The 12,264-nt window shown below is 47.5% G+C and overlaps 1 protein-coding gene across 1 annotated transcript in view; it reads right to left on the bottom strand.

Annotated features, from left to right (window-relative positions):
* Positions 1–12,264, bottom strand: part of LOC110294175 (beta-alanine-activating enzyme-like) — an 18,689-nt gene that overhangs the window by 2,507 nt on the left and 3,918 nt on the right. The window contains exon 2 of the mRNA XM_029477336.1: positions 8,483–8,586. Within this exon, the coding sequence (XP_029333196.1) occupies positions 8,483–8,586 (104 nt within the window). The remainder of the gene's footprint in view (positions 1–8,482; positions 8,587–12,264) is intronic.

The raw sequence follows: 12,264 nt of genomic DNA, 5'->3' as shown, positions 1-12,264 counted from the left end.
AAAAAAAAAAAAAAGGTCTAACATCATTCTCAGCCACACAGGCAGCCCAAGCCTGGGCTACAGAAACCCTGCCGCAAAAATAAACAAAAGACGAAGTAAAGTTGTTCAAGGTTTAAAGCACTTGTGCAATTCCGTGCCTCCCCTGTATGAGCACCCGTGAACTGTGTGGCTCTCAAGGCTGGAGAACCACAGGCTACATGAAGATAAGAGCTTCTATAAACTGTAAAGAGAGGTTGGAGCTTAAGGGCTAAGAGCACTGGCTCGGTTCGATTTCCAGCACCCACAGGAGGACCAACTACCATCTCTAACTCCAAATCAGGGGATCTGCCACCCTCTCCTGGCCTCCACGAGCACTGCATGCAGGCAAAACATCCACAGAAATTAAATAAAAAATAGATAAGCCCTTTTTTGTAGTTTTGAGATTATAGTACACCTCTTACTCCCTCCAAAACCTTTCTTGCTCTATTTCAAATTCATTAGTGGTCTCTTTTTCATTAGTGGTTGTTACATTTGTACGTGTGTGTGTGTTCCTAAATGTATAAATAGAACCTGCTCATTTTTTTATTAAATTAATATTTTAAAATAAACAAACTTACTAAAGAGCTGTTTGTAGCAGCTACCTCAGCTCACACTGACCCCTCTGACCTGAAGTTTCTGCTTTTCAATTCATTTCTAGAAGCCATTAGGGAAGCCTGAACATCTAACCAGGTCTTTCATTCAAGGATGTCTGACTGGGCTAGATGAACTGGGAGGTGCGGGCCAAGGAGGCCTGACTATCAACCACCCACTTCTATTATGGCCATATGGAGCAAATCACTTCCAGAGCCAGGAGGGAGCCAGGAAGGGACAGCACCACTCAGAGAGGCCAGAGGTCAGTGCTCCCTTGTGGAGGACCTCCGTGTCCTATTGTTTGCTGTAGGCTTCTAAGCCACAATGCACTGTGGTTTGGTAAAGTACTTCACTAGTGCCTCTTAGAGCTGCTTAGCATGGCTCAAGACTCTGCAGTGGCCTAGAAGTCCCCCAAAGGAGTTGTCACCCAGTGTATATATCTGGAGTCCACTGAGCTGGACAGGAAGTACCAGATCTCACACACAAGAAAAGCAGAGGAAGAAAACAGCTTGGATAATCAGGGAGTCCAGTTCCGTCTACTTCTCCCTGGTTGTGGCCTCGTGGGAAGCCACACTCTCTCCGAGTTCCTTTCCTGAGATAAAGCTAATGTTTTCACCCCCCACCCCACCCCCCAGGGAATTAGAGGGGATCAAGGAGGTCACGGGTGTCCCTGGACTGGCAGAAAGTTTAAATAAAGAGGACCAAGAAAAAGCCATAGGGCCCTCCCAGCTTGGCTTCCGATACAAGGGAAACATGGGCTTGCTATCACCAGATTTTTTTTTTTAATTTGTCCAGAAGAATAAGAAATCTGGTTTGTTTGTGTATGTTTTTATTCTTAAGAGATAAGGTCTTCTTGTGTAGCGCAGTCTGGCTTGGGACTTGCCCAAATGACATAACCTTTCTGCCTCATGCCGAGTTCTGGGGACACAGGTGTCTGCCACCACACTCAGCCTAGAAATCTGGATTTTTCTCATGAACTCCCCAATTTTCAAAACCCCATGAGGACAGACAGAAACCTGTCTGTAGGTTTCTGAGTATGGACTCTGAAGTTCCTATGGTCTCAGTCTCTTGGCAGACTCATGCCAGTTCCCCTCCTCCTGTCTCAGGTACATCTTCCTGGCTCTCCACCCTCTGTCTGTCTCCTTCTTATCACTCAGATTATAAACTGAGTCAGGCCTAACTCAGCTCTGCAGTCACCAGAAGCCAGCTAGGAACAGGGCTAACACCTAGAAGTCCCACGTAACCACTTCCCAGAGAGAGACAGAAGGCAGAGGCATAGAGACTTTCTGAAGAAAGGGATGAGAAGCAAAAACGGGACAGTTGTCACTGCAGGCAGAAGGCTTGAACCCTGGGTGGCTGGGTAGCGTCCCCAGGGCATTCCTGCATAAAAAATAAGGGAGAGTGTGGCCGCCTCTTGCAAAGTTGGTGTGGCCTTTCGAAGCACCTATTCTAGGAGACCTTCTGGCTGCAGCCTCCTTGAGCAACAACAGTCCAGTTGGTCCTTCAGGAGAAGCTGGCAGAGAAGCTGCCTCGGGCCGTGACTGGCCCAGTGGGCTCAGTGGGTCTTGCATCAGGGTCCTTTCCAGAAACTGAAGGCTTCCTGCTCCCCGCCCTGCTGCCTTCCGGGATTTGATGCCACTCCCCAGCAGCAGCCTTTCCCAGGTTTGCTCGGTCTAGGATGACCCTGGGGCCTCTCTGGACCCAGGGGAAATCCTTTGCCTGCTGGGTCCCATCTGCCTGGGACCTGTGGCCCTCTCAGTCTCTGGGCCTCTTAGCTCAGGTCACTTAAGCTGTCCTGAGGGAGTGAAAGCCCATGGGTGGTCTCTCTTTGATTAAACACTGCTAGTAAATCCTGGGAGGTGAGGAACTGTCTGCAGAGGTGCTCCCCTGGGCCCATGAGAGGACACCTCTGCAGAGAGGGATTAAGGATTCTTTGTCACCAAGCAGTGGCTTGACCTGAGTGTCCACTCATAAAACCAGAAAAACCAGGACCAGCAAGGGATCTGTCCAATATTACAGAAGGGTGTATGTGGTAACATTTAAACATAATAATAGGTATATCTGAGTAGTAACATTGTATTAACCAGTCTTGACTGCAGAATTTCAAACCTGCCTCAACTAAAATGACAGCGTGTCAAACAAACAAACAAAGCATCCATGTTGAATGTTCCATAGTTGATCGCTGACCTCTGATTATGGCACGGCATGTCCTTGGTCTAACTCCTGTTTTCTCTGGAGTACTTAGGGATAATGGGTATGTCTGCAACTCATATTCAAAATGGTTCAGCATTGCTAAATGGCTCAGCGGTTAAGAACACTGGCTGCTCTCCCCTAGGACATGGGTTCAGTTTCCAGCAACCACATGGCAGCTCACAACTGTCTGTAACTCCTGCTGTAAGGAATCTTGACACCCTCATATATGTGTGTGTGTGTGTGTGTGTGTGTGTGTGTGTGTGTGTGTGTGTATTTGACATATCTATATAGTCAAAACATCAATGTATACAAAATGGTTCAGAAATAGAAGTGATACCTTGTAGTTCATTGCTCCTCAAATGGTTAAGCACACAGTTACAGTGTGAACTAGCAATTCCACTCCTAGGTCTATGCCCTGCCCCAATGAAAACATAGGTCCATCCACTCAGAAACTGGAATCAAATGCTCATTCATGGAGAAACAGCACAAACACCCATCAACTGGTAAATGGCTAACTAACCTGTGCAGGTCAGCAGTCGCTGCTGATTATGCTAGGTACTGGTACATGTCATGATCTGGCTGATGATCTGGAAGGATGATTCGTAGGGATAGCATAAGAATTCCTTTACATGGGAGCTCCAGAACAGGGAAACCTACAAGATAGATTAGTGGTTGCTCAGGGCTCAGGTGGCTGGGATGGTGAGAATGTTTTAAAAGTAGCTATGGCAATGGCAGCATGTGTCTACTGAAAGACCATGAACTGTGTACTCTGAGTGAATTATATGGTTCGAGACTTACACCTCAACAAAACTGTTAGATGTCACAGGGTAAGATGGCTCATGCCAGTAATCCCTACACTGATGCAGGAGAATCTCTGATATGAGGCTGGTTACAGGGGTATTCTTGGACCCTAGAAGCCTCCTTCTACCCTGCACCCAGCTCAAGGGACCACAGAGGTCACCAAACTTCTGTTAGGACAATAAATTCCTCTGTAAAACAATGGTAGCCTTGCATACCCCCCACCCCAAGATATAAACATGCAGGGAATTTTGCCTACAGTGCCCTGAAGCCCATCTATAATGATCAGGAAGATCAGACCTACAGAAGGAAAGGATATGTCAGGTCACACTGTGGGTAAGGGGCTGAGCTGGCCCCAGAAACTGGAACTCTGTTGTCCCCGATGCTGTCTTAGTAACTGTCCTAGTGCTGTGAAGAGACACCATGACCAAGGCAGCTCTTTTTTTTTCTTTAAATTTATTTATTTGTTATATGTAAGTACACTGTAGCTGTCTTCAGATGCCCCAGAAGAGGGCGTCTGATTTAGTTACAGATGGTTGTGAGCCACCATGTGGTTGCTGGGATTTGAGCTCAGGACCTCTTGAAGAACAGTTGGAGCTCTTAACTACTGAGCCATCTCTCCAGCCCCAACCGAGGCAGTTCTTATAAAAGAAAGTATTTAATTGTAGAGCTTGCTTACAGTTTCAGAGGGTTGGTCTGTTATCACCATGACTCTGATGTGGTGGCAGGCATGGTGCTGGAGAAGGATTTGAGAGCTATATCCTGATCCACAGGCAGAAACAGATGCTGGGCCTGGCATGAGCTCTGGAAACCTCAAAGCCTATCGCCCCACCTCCCAGTGACACACTTCCACACTTCCTTCAACAGGGCCACACCTCCTAATCCTTCTCAAATATTGCCACTCCCTGCAGACCTAGCATTCAAATGTATGAGCCTATGGGACCAAGCTCATTCAAACCACCACAGATGCTCTTCCAGCAGGGCTTCCTCCCTCTACCTCATTAGAATGTGCCCTGGGCCAGTCCCCAGCTCAAGCCTGGGGCTGTCACTTCGGTAGCCTCCACTAGCTCCCTGGACAATGGCTTTGGCCCTGAATACCCCAACTGGTTGTAAATGTCAGCAGAAATGTTATACAGGGAAGAGAGTGTGTCTCATCTGCATAATGGTAGGGACACAAATGCCATTCCTGGTCTTTTTCCTCCTTAAAGATAAAGGTTCTGGTCAGCCTTCTTCTCAGGAGGGAAGGTAGTTGTAGGGTCCCAGCCCCTGCCCTGGAGGATGTCAGGGGTGAAGGCCCAGAACCACACAGCAGTCAGCATCCCTGGAAGTAAATATTTGTTGAACAAATAGTATTTATCTACGGCGTAAGGACCATAGCAAGAGGTGGAGGTGGATCATTGCAGGGTCTCAACTGTTGGAATTAATGGGCTGGTGGCAGTAGGACTGGTAAAGGGTCAGGGTGACAGAAAGTTAGGGGAAGACATCCTATAACCCTGTACTCCAGTGATGGATGGGAGGATCAGGAGTTCAAGGCCATTCTTAGCTACATAATGAGTTCAAGGCCAGGATAGTCTACATATGACCTTGCCTTAAAGGGGAGGCAGGGTAGGGAGCTGAAGAGATAGCCCAGTGGTTAAGAGCACTTGCTGCTTCCAAAGAACCCAGGGTTAGTTCCCAGGACCACACGGAAGCTCACAATGTCTATAGCACAATGTCTGTAGCTCCAATTCCAGGGGATCTGGTATCTTCTCAGACTTACATGCAGGTAAAACACCAATGCACATAAAAATAAATACATCTAAAAAAAAAAAAAGTATCCTGGAATCTGTTCAGTTCAGAGCTGTAGAGCTGTGACGCTTGTGGTCTCTGCCAGCCCGTTCTCCTCTGAGGTCTTTATGGGAAACTCAGTCATCCAAACCCAGCCCAAGGTTCAATAACTACATCACTTTGATTGTAGCAATTAAAATGCTCAAGTCTCTTCAACTAGAAAATCCATCAAACCTAGAGAATGCAGCCTGGACTCTGGTGGTCAGCACAACTAGGATCAGAGCAGGAAGAAAAGCAAAAGGCCGAGGCTGTCTGTAGCTCCCCGTAGAGTGCCAGCCGAGCATGCATGGATGCACTCTGCTAGGTTCAATCCCCAACACATGCATGTGCATATCACACCACACACCCACACACGCACACACACAGCACACCCTGGGCAGGGAATCAGCTCCTTCCTGTCCCCCACCCCCTTCCCTGCACCACCACTGGGGAACTCTGTCCCTCTCCACCTCTGTACCCTATGCTCTCCAGCCTTCATGCCTTTAGCATCCTCCTTCAGGCTGGCTTCTGAGACTCCATTTTCTTTCCAGAGCTCCACAGCAGAAGTTCACACTGCTGCTACTCATTCCTGCACATGCCCGCACACCCTGCTCCCCCCAACCCTCCCACCATCCCCTTTCTGTCCTTAGCTTCTCCCGTCCCTAGCTCCTCTTTGTTCTTTCCCTCAGATCACCCCCTCTTCTTTCCCTCTTCCTTCAATAAGCTCCATGTTCCCTGCTGTTGGACCCCCAGGGCTCGGATCCTCTGCTGTTCCTTCCTTGTGGTGAGCTTCCTTAGAACACAGCTCTCTGGGGTTTTGTTGATGCTTCCATGACTACAGTGAGCTGGAGCAGAGCAGTGTTCACCGGCTAAAACACTTTTCTGTTTGTTTTTGAGACAGGGTCTCAATTTGTAGCTTTAGCTCTCCTGGATCTCACCATGTAGACCAGGCTTGGACTGGGACTTATAGACACCCACCCAGTGCTGGGATTAAAAGGCATATACCACCATGTCCAGCAAGAGAGAGGCTTTTAAAAAATGGGCCAACAACATGGCTCAACCAGTAAAAGCACCCTCTGTCCAAGCCTGATGACCTGGGTTGGAGTCCCTGCTACGCTCTCACGAGACACCTACTGTGGAAATAGAGAGCTGACTCCAAACATTGGTCTGGTCTCCACTTGCTCACCGGTGGACGCGTATGCCACACTCACAAAAATAGATAATAATAATAATAAAATCCATAATTTTCAGACACAGAAAGGATCCTGACAAGTTAGTGTGACTGACACAAGAGCTGGAACCCTAAGTGGCCTGCCTCTCTCACTTCCTTCCAGCCTCTTCCATGGAGATCTGTGCAGCTCTGACACAGGCTCAGGGTCATCTGCCAATTCCTGTCCCCCCGGAAGGAGAGCATCACTTAATCGTGTGTCATTGCCAAGCTGTGCAGGTGCACTTCCGGGCCACTCCCTGATATGACAAGCACTGACCCTGTCCTGAGCTGTCATCTGACTTCCTGCTCCTCTCTCCCCTCTGTGTCTGCATGAAGTCTTGAGGAAGGAACTGCCTTTGTCAGCTCTGTGCACCTAGGATAGATAGCACCTGCAGGGTAGTCACAGAGGTTAGCAGTGCAGTCTCCTTCCCACCTTAATAAGCTGGGTACCTGTGGTAGAGATAGACCTTGCCTGGGCTCCTGGGAAGCACCAGTGACCAGAACAGATGCTGACCCCCTTTGAAGGTACATTGAGAGTCCTTTATATGAACTGCTTGAGATTAGAGGTGTTCCAGAGTTCTAATATTTTTGGAGTTTGTAACATTTTCATATACATAATCGAAATATCCTTGGGATGGGACATGAGTCTGAACATGAAAATCACTACACTTTGTATACACCATTTTAAGCCTGAACTTATTTGAGTAAATAAGTTAATAAACAACATTTTAAATAGTTTTGCTTGTATAGTTCATCTACACTATATATGAACACTGAGCAACAGAAACAAACGTGTTGTCATCTCAGCCACCCGTGGAACAGCTCAGACTTCAGATGTCCAGGCTATGGGGCATTCAGCCTACGCTGTGTAGTAACATTGATCATAGTATTTCACCATGGGTGACGCAGAGACAAACCCATGGAGGTAGTGACGCCATTGCACTCTCTGTAGAGATGTATTGCATTGTCTGCCCAGCTTCACCAGTCAAACGTGTCATCATGGAAGGGTCTGCCAACTGTTTATGATTCCAAGACTCACAGGGGTGGGCACAGGAGCCAGTTGGGACCAGTCATGTCAACTATTAACTCTATAATTCCCTTAGCCACAGTGATTGAACTAGAATCAGTCACATGTCCCACACCAAGTCACTCAGAATGTGGCCATTGTTTTTTTTTTCTTTTAATTTTAAAAATTAATTTCAAGTATATGGAAAAAGTTATCACTGAAAAAGTTAAAATCTGGTCTCTGTCAATTCCAGCTCCTAGTCTTACTCTATGGAGATAAACAAGACAATTTAGTATGAATCCAGACCTTTTTCTATGCATTCGCATATATTCAGAAACATATGTTACAAGCCTACATATAGTAATATCTTATTATTTCAATGTTTTTGTTTACACCAAAGTGAGACCATATTGTATATATCATCCTGCAAATCGCTTTCCCCCTTTACCAAGATGTCTTAAGGATTTGTGGTAGTACATATTTCCTTCTTTCTGAACACCTGCCATATTTTTGGAGAACAAAGTCTGCTGTGATTGATGTGGGAAAGTTAGGTTGTATTGCGCTGTCATTGTAACTTTCTCTGGCTCAAGTAAGTTTGTCTGAAACATTCTGGAGGCCGGTATGTGAGTTACTGGTCTAGAGTTTGAGAAGTAATAGCAGATCAATGGTGTCGATATCTAAGGTTCGTATAGATTCTCAATTCTCCTCTCCTCCTGCCCCTCCCACCTTACTCTCTAAGGCCACACATTCCTAGACCCAGGCACCAAGCTTAGGGTTCAGATAATTCCTGAGTTCCTCTTCTAGGAAAAAGAGCAGAGAAGAAGACCAAACCCCTGGAAACAGCAGGGAAGAACAGTGACCCCTCTTCTCAGAGTGGAATCTTCTCAGAGTGACAGGCACAATCTTACAAGCTGGCTTCTCTGCCTGGACCTCATCAGAGATGGTCTCAGATAGGTCACTGTCCCTGTTTTAAGAGAGAAGGGAGAAGAACATGAAGAAAAGCTCAGGAATGAGAAACATATTGGAGGAATCCACCTCTCCTTTTGGCTTCAATTATTATATTGTATTAACAAAATTCATTTTGTTAAAAATCCACATAACAGTTGTAGTTTCTCAGAGACAACATAAACACATAAACACAGGCTGTCAGCGTTCCTTGGGAGTACTGTGTGACTGTGTAAGTTTATTAACAAAGAGTGAGAACGAGGTGCTAGGCATCCTCCTCCCCACAGCAGAAGAGACTAACTTTTATTCCCAGGAACATCATCTGTCCCATTGGTGGCACCAGGCCCTGCCTTCTGCTTGACTTGAGAACTCTGGTTGATTTGATCCATGCCACTAGAACTTTGTGTCTATAACCCTTCTCAGAGAAGAGCTTATTTTGTTCTGGAATAATCCTGAGAAGAAATGATGGCTGAGGGGTTCAACATTTCAACTCCACACCCACATTTCCTGACACACACCTCCTTGTCTCCCTTCTTCAAAGCCTGCTAGAACCATCACCGACACTGCTTGACCGGCTCTTGTGCTCTCTAGGTAGGCGCCCACGGGGATGCTGGGAGGCTGCTGGGGCTTGGGACACTCTTCTCTATTGCTCCAAGTTCCCTTCTTACCCCCACAACACTAGCATTGCCCTGTCTTGCTGCCCTAGGTGGATCTTCATGAAGATTCCTCTGCCCATTTCACATTTAGGTCAGGCGGGGGACGTGTGCCCAAGAGAGCTGCCGGCCTCTGCCTTGTGCCTGTGGCCAGGACAGAGCTATGGTCTTATGGGTATGCACCTGCACATGAGGTGCCTGCAGAAGCCAGAGAGGTATAGGACCCACAGGAGCTAAAATGCCAGGCCACTGTAAGCCAATTGAATGGGCGCTGGGAGCCAGGATTTCTTGGAGAGCAGCTGGCCTTTTAAGTGCGGAGCCATCTCTCCAGCCCTTCAGCCTGCATCGTCTTAAGGCCTGCCCTCCAGTGGAAACAGGGAGGCCCACCACCAGTGGAGGATGCAGATTCTAGCATCTTTTGTACTTTCTTCTGAGCTACTCTGAAATCTCTACCGTCACTTGTGTCAGACAGGGGCAAGGAAAGTCCTAGAGGCTGATGGCTGGACAATACAGTCAGAAGCGTGAGACATCTCTAGAGTTCAGGCAAGCTGTGTATGACTGTCACTAAAACAGGCATCAGTTCTCAGGCCCAGGAGTAGCCTGTTCTTCCACGGCCCTGGTGCCCAGGCTGTCCAGTCTCAGTCCCTGTAGGGCTTGAGTGGCTTCTTCTCAGAGGAGAGCCTGGTCCCTCTGAGGCTGGTCATTGGATCCAAGGCAGTCTATTCATCCAGGCAAGTGTGGCGCCATTGTGTGAGCGGCCACAGCAGCCTGGGCTGCTGGACTGAGCGAGGGGCAGGCCTTCTCTTACATGGCCCTGGGTCCCAGATAAGGTCCCAGGGTAGGCACAGGACACAGTTGTTAATTCTTCTGTTTGTTACAGTAAACGGTCCTGGCTGACCCAGAACTTACTTTTAATACATTATTTATTTTTATGGCACTGCTGTTTTGCCTGCATCAGGGTGTCAGGTTCCCTGAAACTTGAGATACCAACAGCTGTGAGCTGCCATGTGGGTGCTGGGAATTGAACCCGGGTCCTCTAAATGAGCTCTTAACTGCTGAGCCATCTTTCCAGCCCTGACCTGGAAGTTTCTAAGTAGACCAGACTGGCCTAGAATTTGCAGCAATGCCCCTGCCTCTGCCTGCCAGGTGTTCTGCCATATCCGGACGATCGTTTTTACTATGGTCAAGAGCAGTGGTTCTCAACCTTCCGGAAGCTACAACTCTTTAACACAGTTCTTTGTGTTCTGGTGACTCCCCAACCATGAAATTTTGTTGTTACTTCATAACTGTAATTTTGCTACTGTTATAAATTGTAATATAAATATCTTGTTTTCTGATAGTCATAGGCAACCCCTGTGAAAGGGCCGGTTAATGGGGGGGGGGCAGCATGCGTCACAACCTACAGGTTACGAGCCACTGGTTTACACAGAAGGCACTTCACCACGCTCTGGTTTGCACAGGGAGTGTGGCACCCACTATATGCTGTGAAATTTAGTGACTGCAAAGAAAAAGCAGCTGCCCTATAAGACTTATGTTACAGAAAAGTATCAATTAAAAATTTAGATTTATCCACTTTATTTTATGTGTATGAGTGTTTTGCCAGTATGTAAATGCTCCATATTCATGCCTGGTGCCAGCAGTGGTCAGAAGGCACCATCAGATTTCCTAGAATTATAATAACAGATGGTTGTGAGCCACCGTGTGAGTTCTGGGAACCGAACCCTGGGCATCAAGTACCCTTAACCTCTGAGCCATCTCTCCAGGCCCAAGCAAATACTCTTTAACTAGGTGCCACCCATGAAATATTTGGAATGTACTTGCAGAAAAATTATAAGCTGCCTTTCAAAATTACATTTAGTATTGTCTCTGTTTTTATTTATTTTACTGTTTCTGAAAGCCCTAGCCCTTCTACATCCCTCCATGGCTAAAGGGCTCAAGGAACCCGGGCCCTTCCCAGAGCCTGCAGTCACACCTCTGCGAGTTCTGGGAACTCCCAGTGGGCTCTATCTTCAGCTCCTGGGTAACCTGTGCAGCCCGCACTGGGTGGAGGGAGGAGAACAGAGGGAGGAAGCAAGGCCTTCCCTCAGTTCATCACACCCGAGACCATCTGAGGAAAGCCACTGTGTCCTCCACAGGGCCTTGTCCACATCAAAGGAAGCCATGGGTGGGCAGGTGCCTTCATGGAATTGCCAATTGGAATTGTCAATCACCAGGAAAGAGAGTTTCAGTGAGGGACTGTCTAGATCATGGTTTGGTGGCCTGTGGTCATGTCTGTGGGACACTGTCCTGATTGTGTTAATTAATTGTTAATTAATAGAAGAGGAAAGAGGAGAGCTGAGTGCTATGCAGGCGAGCATGCTCTCGCGATGCTCTTGACTGGTGATGTGGGTGTGATCAGCTGCTTCAAGTTCCCACCGCTTGACTTCCCCAAAGGGATGAACCATAGCCTAGAACTGTGAACTAAAACGAATCCCGTCTCTCAGAAATGGCTGTCTATGAGGGAATTTCATCACAGCAACAGAAATGAAGTCAGACCCATTACCAGGGAACATCCTCCTGGGGACCGGGCGGGGGCGGGGGGATGACCTTATTGCTGTGCTGCCTTTGGTCCATGGTAGCTAGTCCTTTCCCTGTTCGTCTCATGTACTGCCTCAGCTTCACTCACATCTGAGTGTGGATGGCACCAACGCAGCATTCCAGCTATCTTTGTAGTGAGGTATGTGTGTGTGTGTGATTTATTCAGAATAATAGCCTAAGACCCATGTTTTCACCCGCTGACTGGACATAAGCCCAAGAGCTTTCCTATCCCTCTTCCTAGAGCTCTCTGGGTGTCGCCCAGTCCTCTAGTGTACCCTCTGCTGTTGCCTATAGGAAGACTCTGAATGTCTCATCCCAACTGTGGAGGGCAGGCCCCAGAAGCTCCCTGCTGTCCTCAGTATCTCCAGAGCCCCCAGCAGCCCCCAGCAGCCCAGCTCCAGTTTCTTTCAATACTACCTCCTTAGCGAGTTACTTTTTTTTTTTTTTTTTTTTTTTTTTTTTTTTTT

Source organism: Mus caroli, chromosome 5, assembly GCF_900094665.2.
Source record: "Mus caroli chromosome 5, CAROLI_EIJ_v1.1, whole genome shotgun sequence".
In the NCBI taxonomy this organism is placed as follows: domain Eukaryota; kingdom Metazoa; phylum Chordata; class Mammalia; order Rodentia; family Muridae; genus Mus; species Mus caroli.
This window is presented reverse-complemented; position numbering and strand designations above follow the sequence as displayed.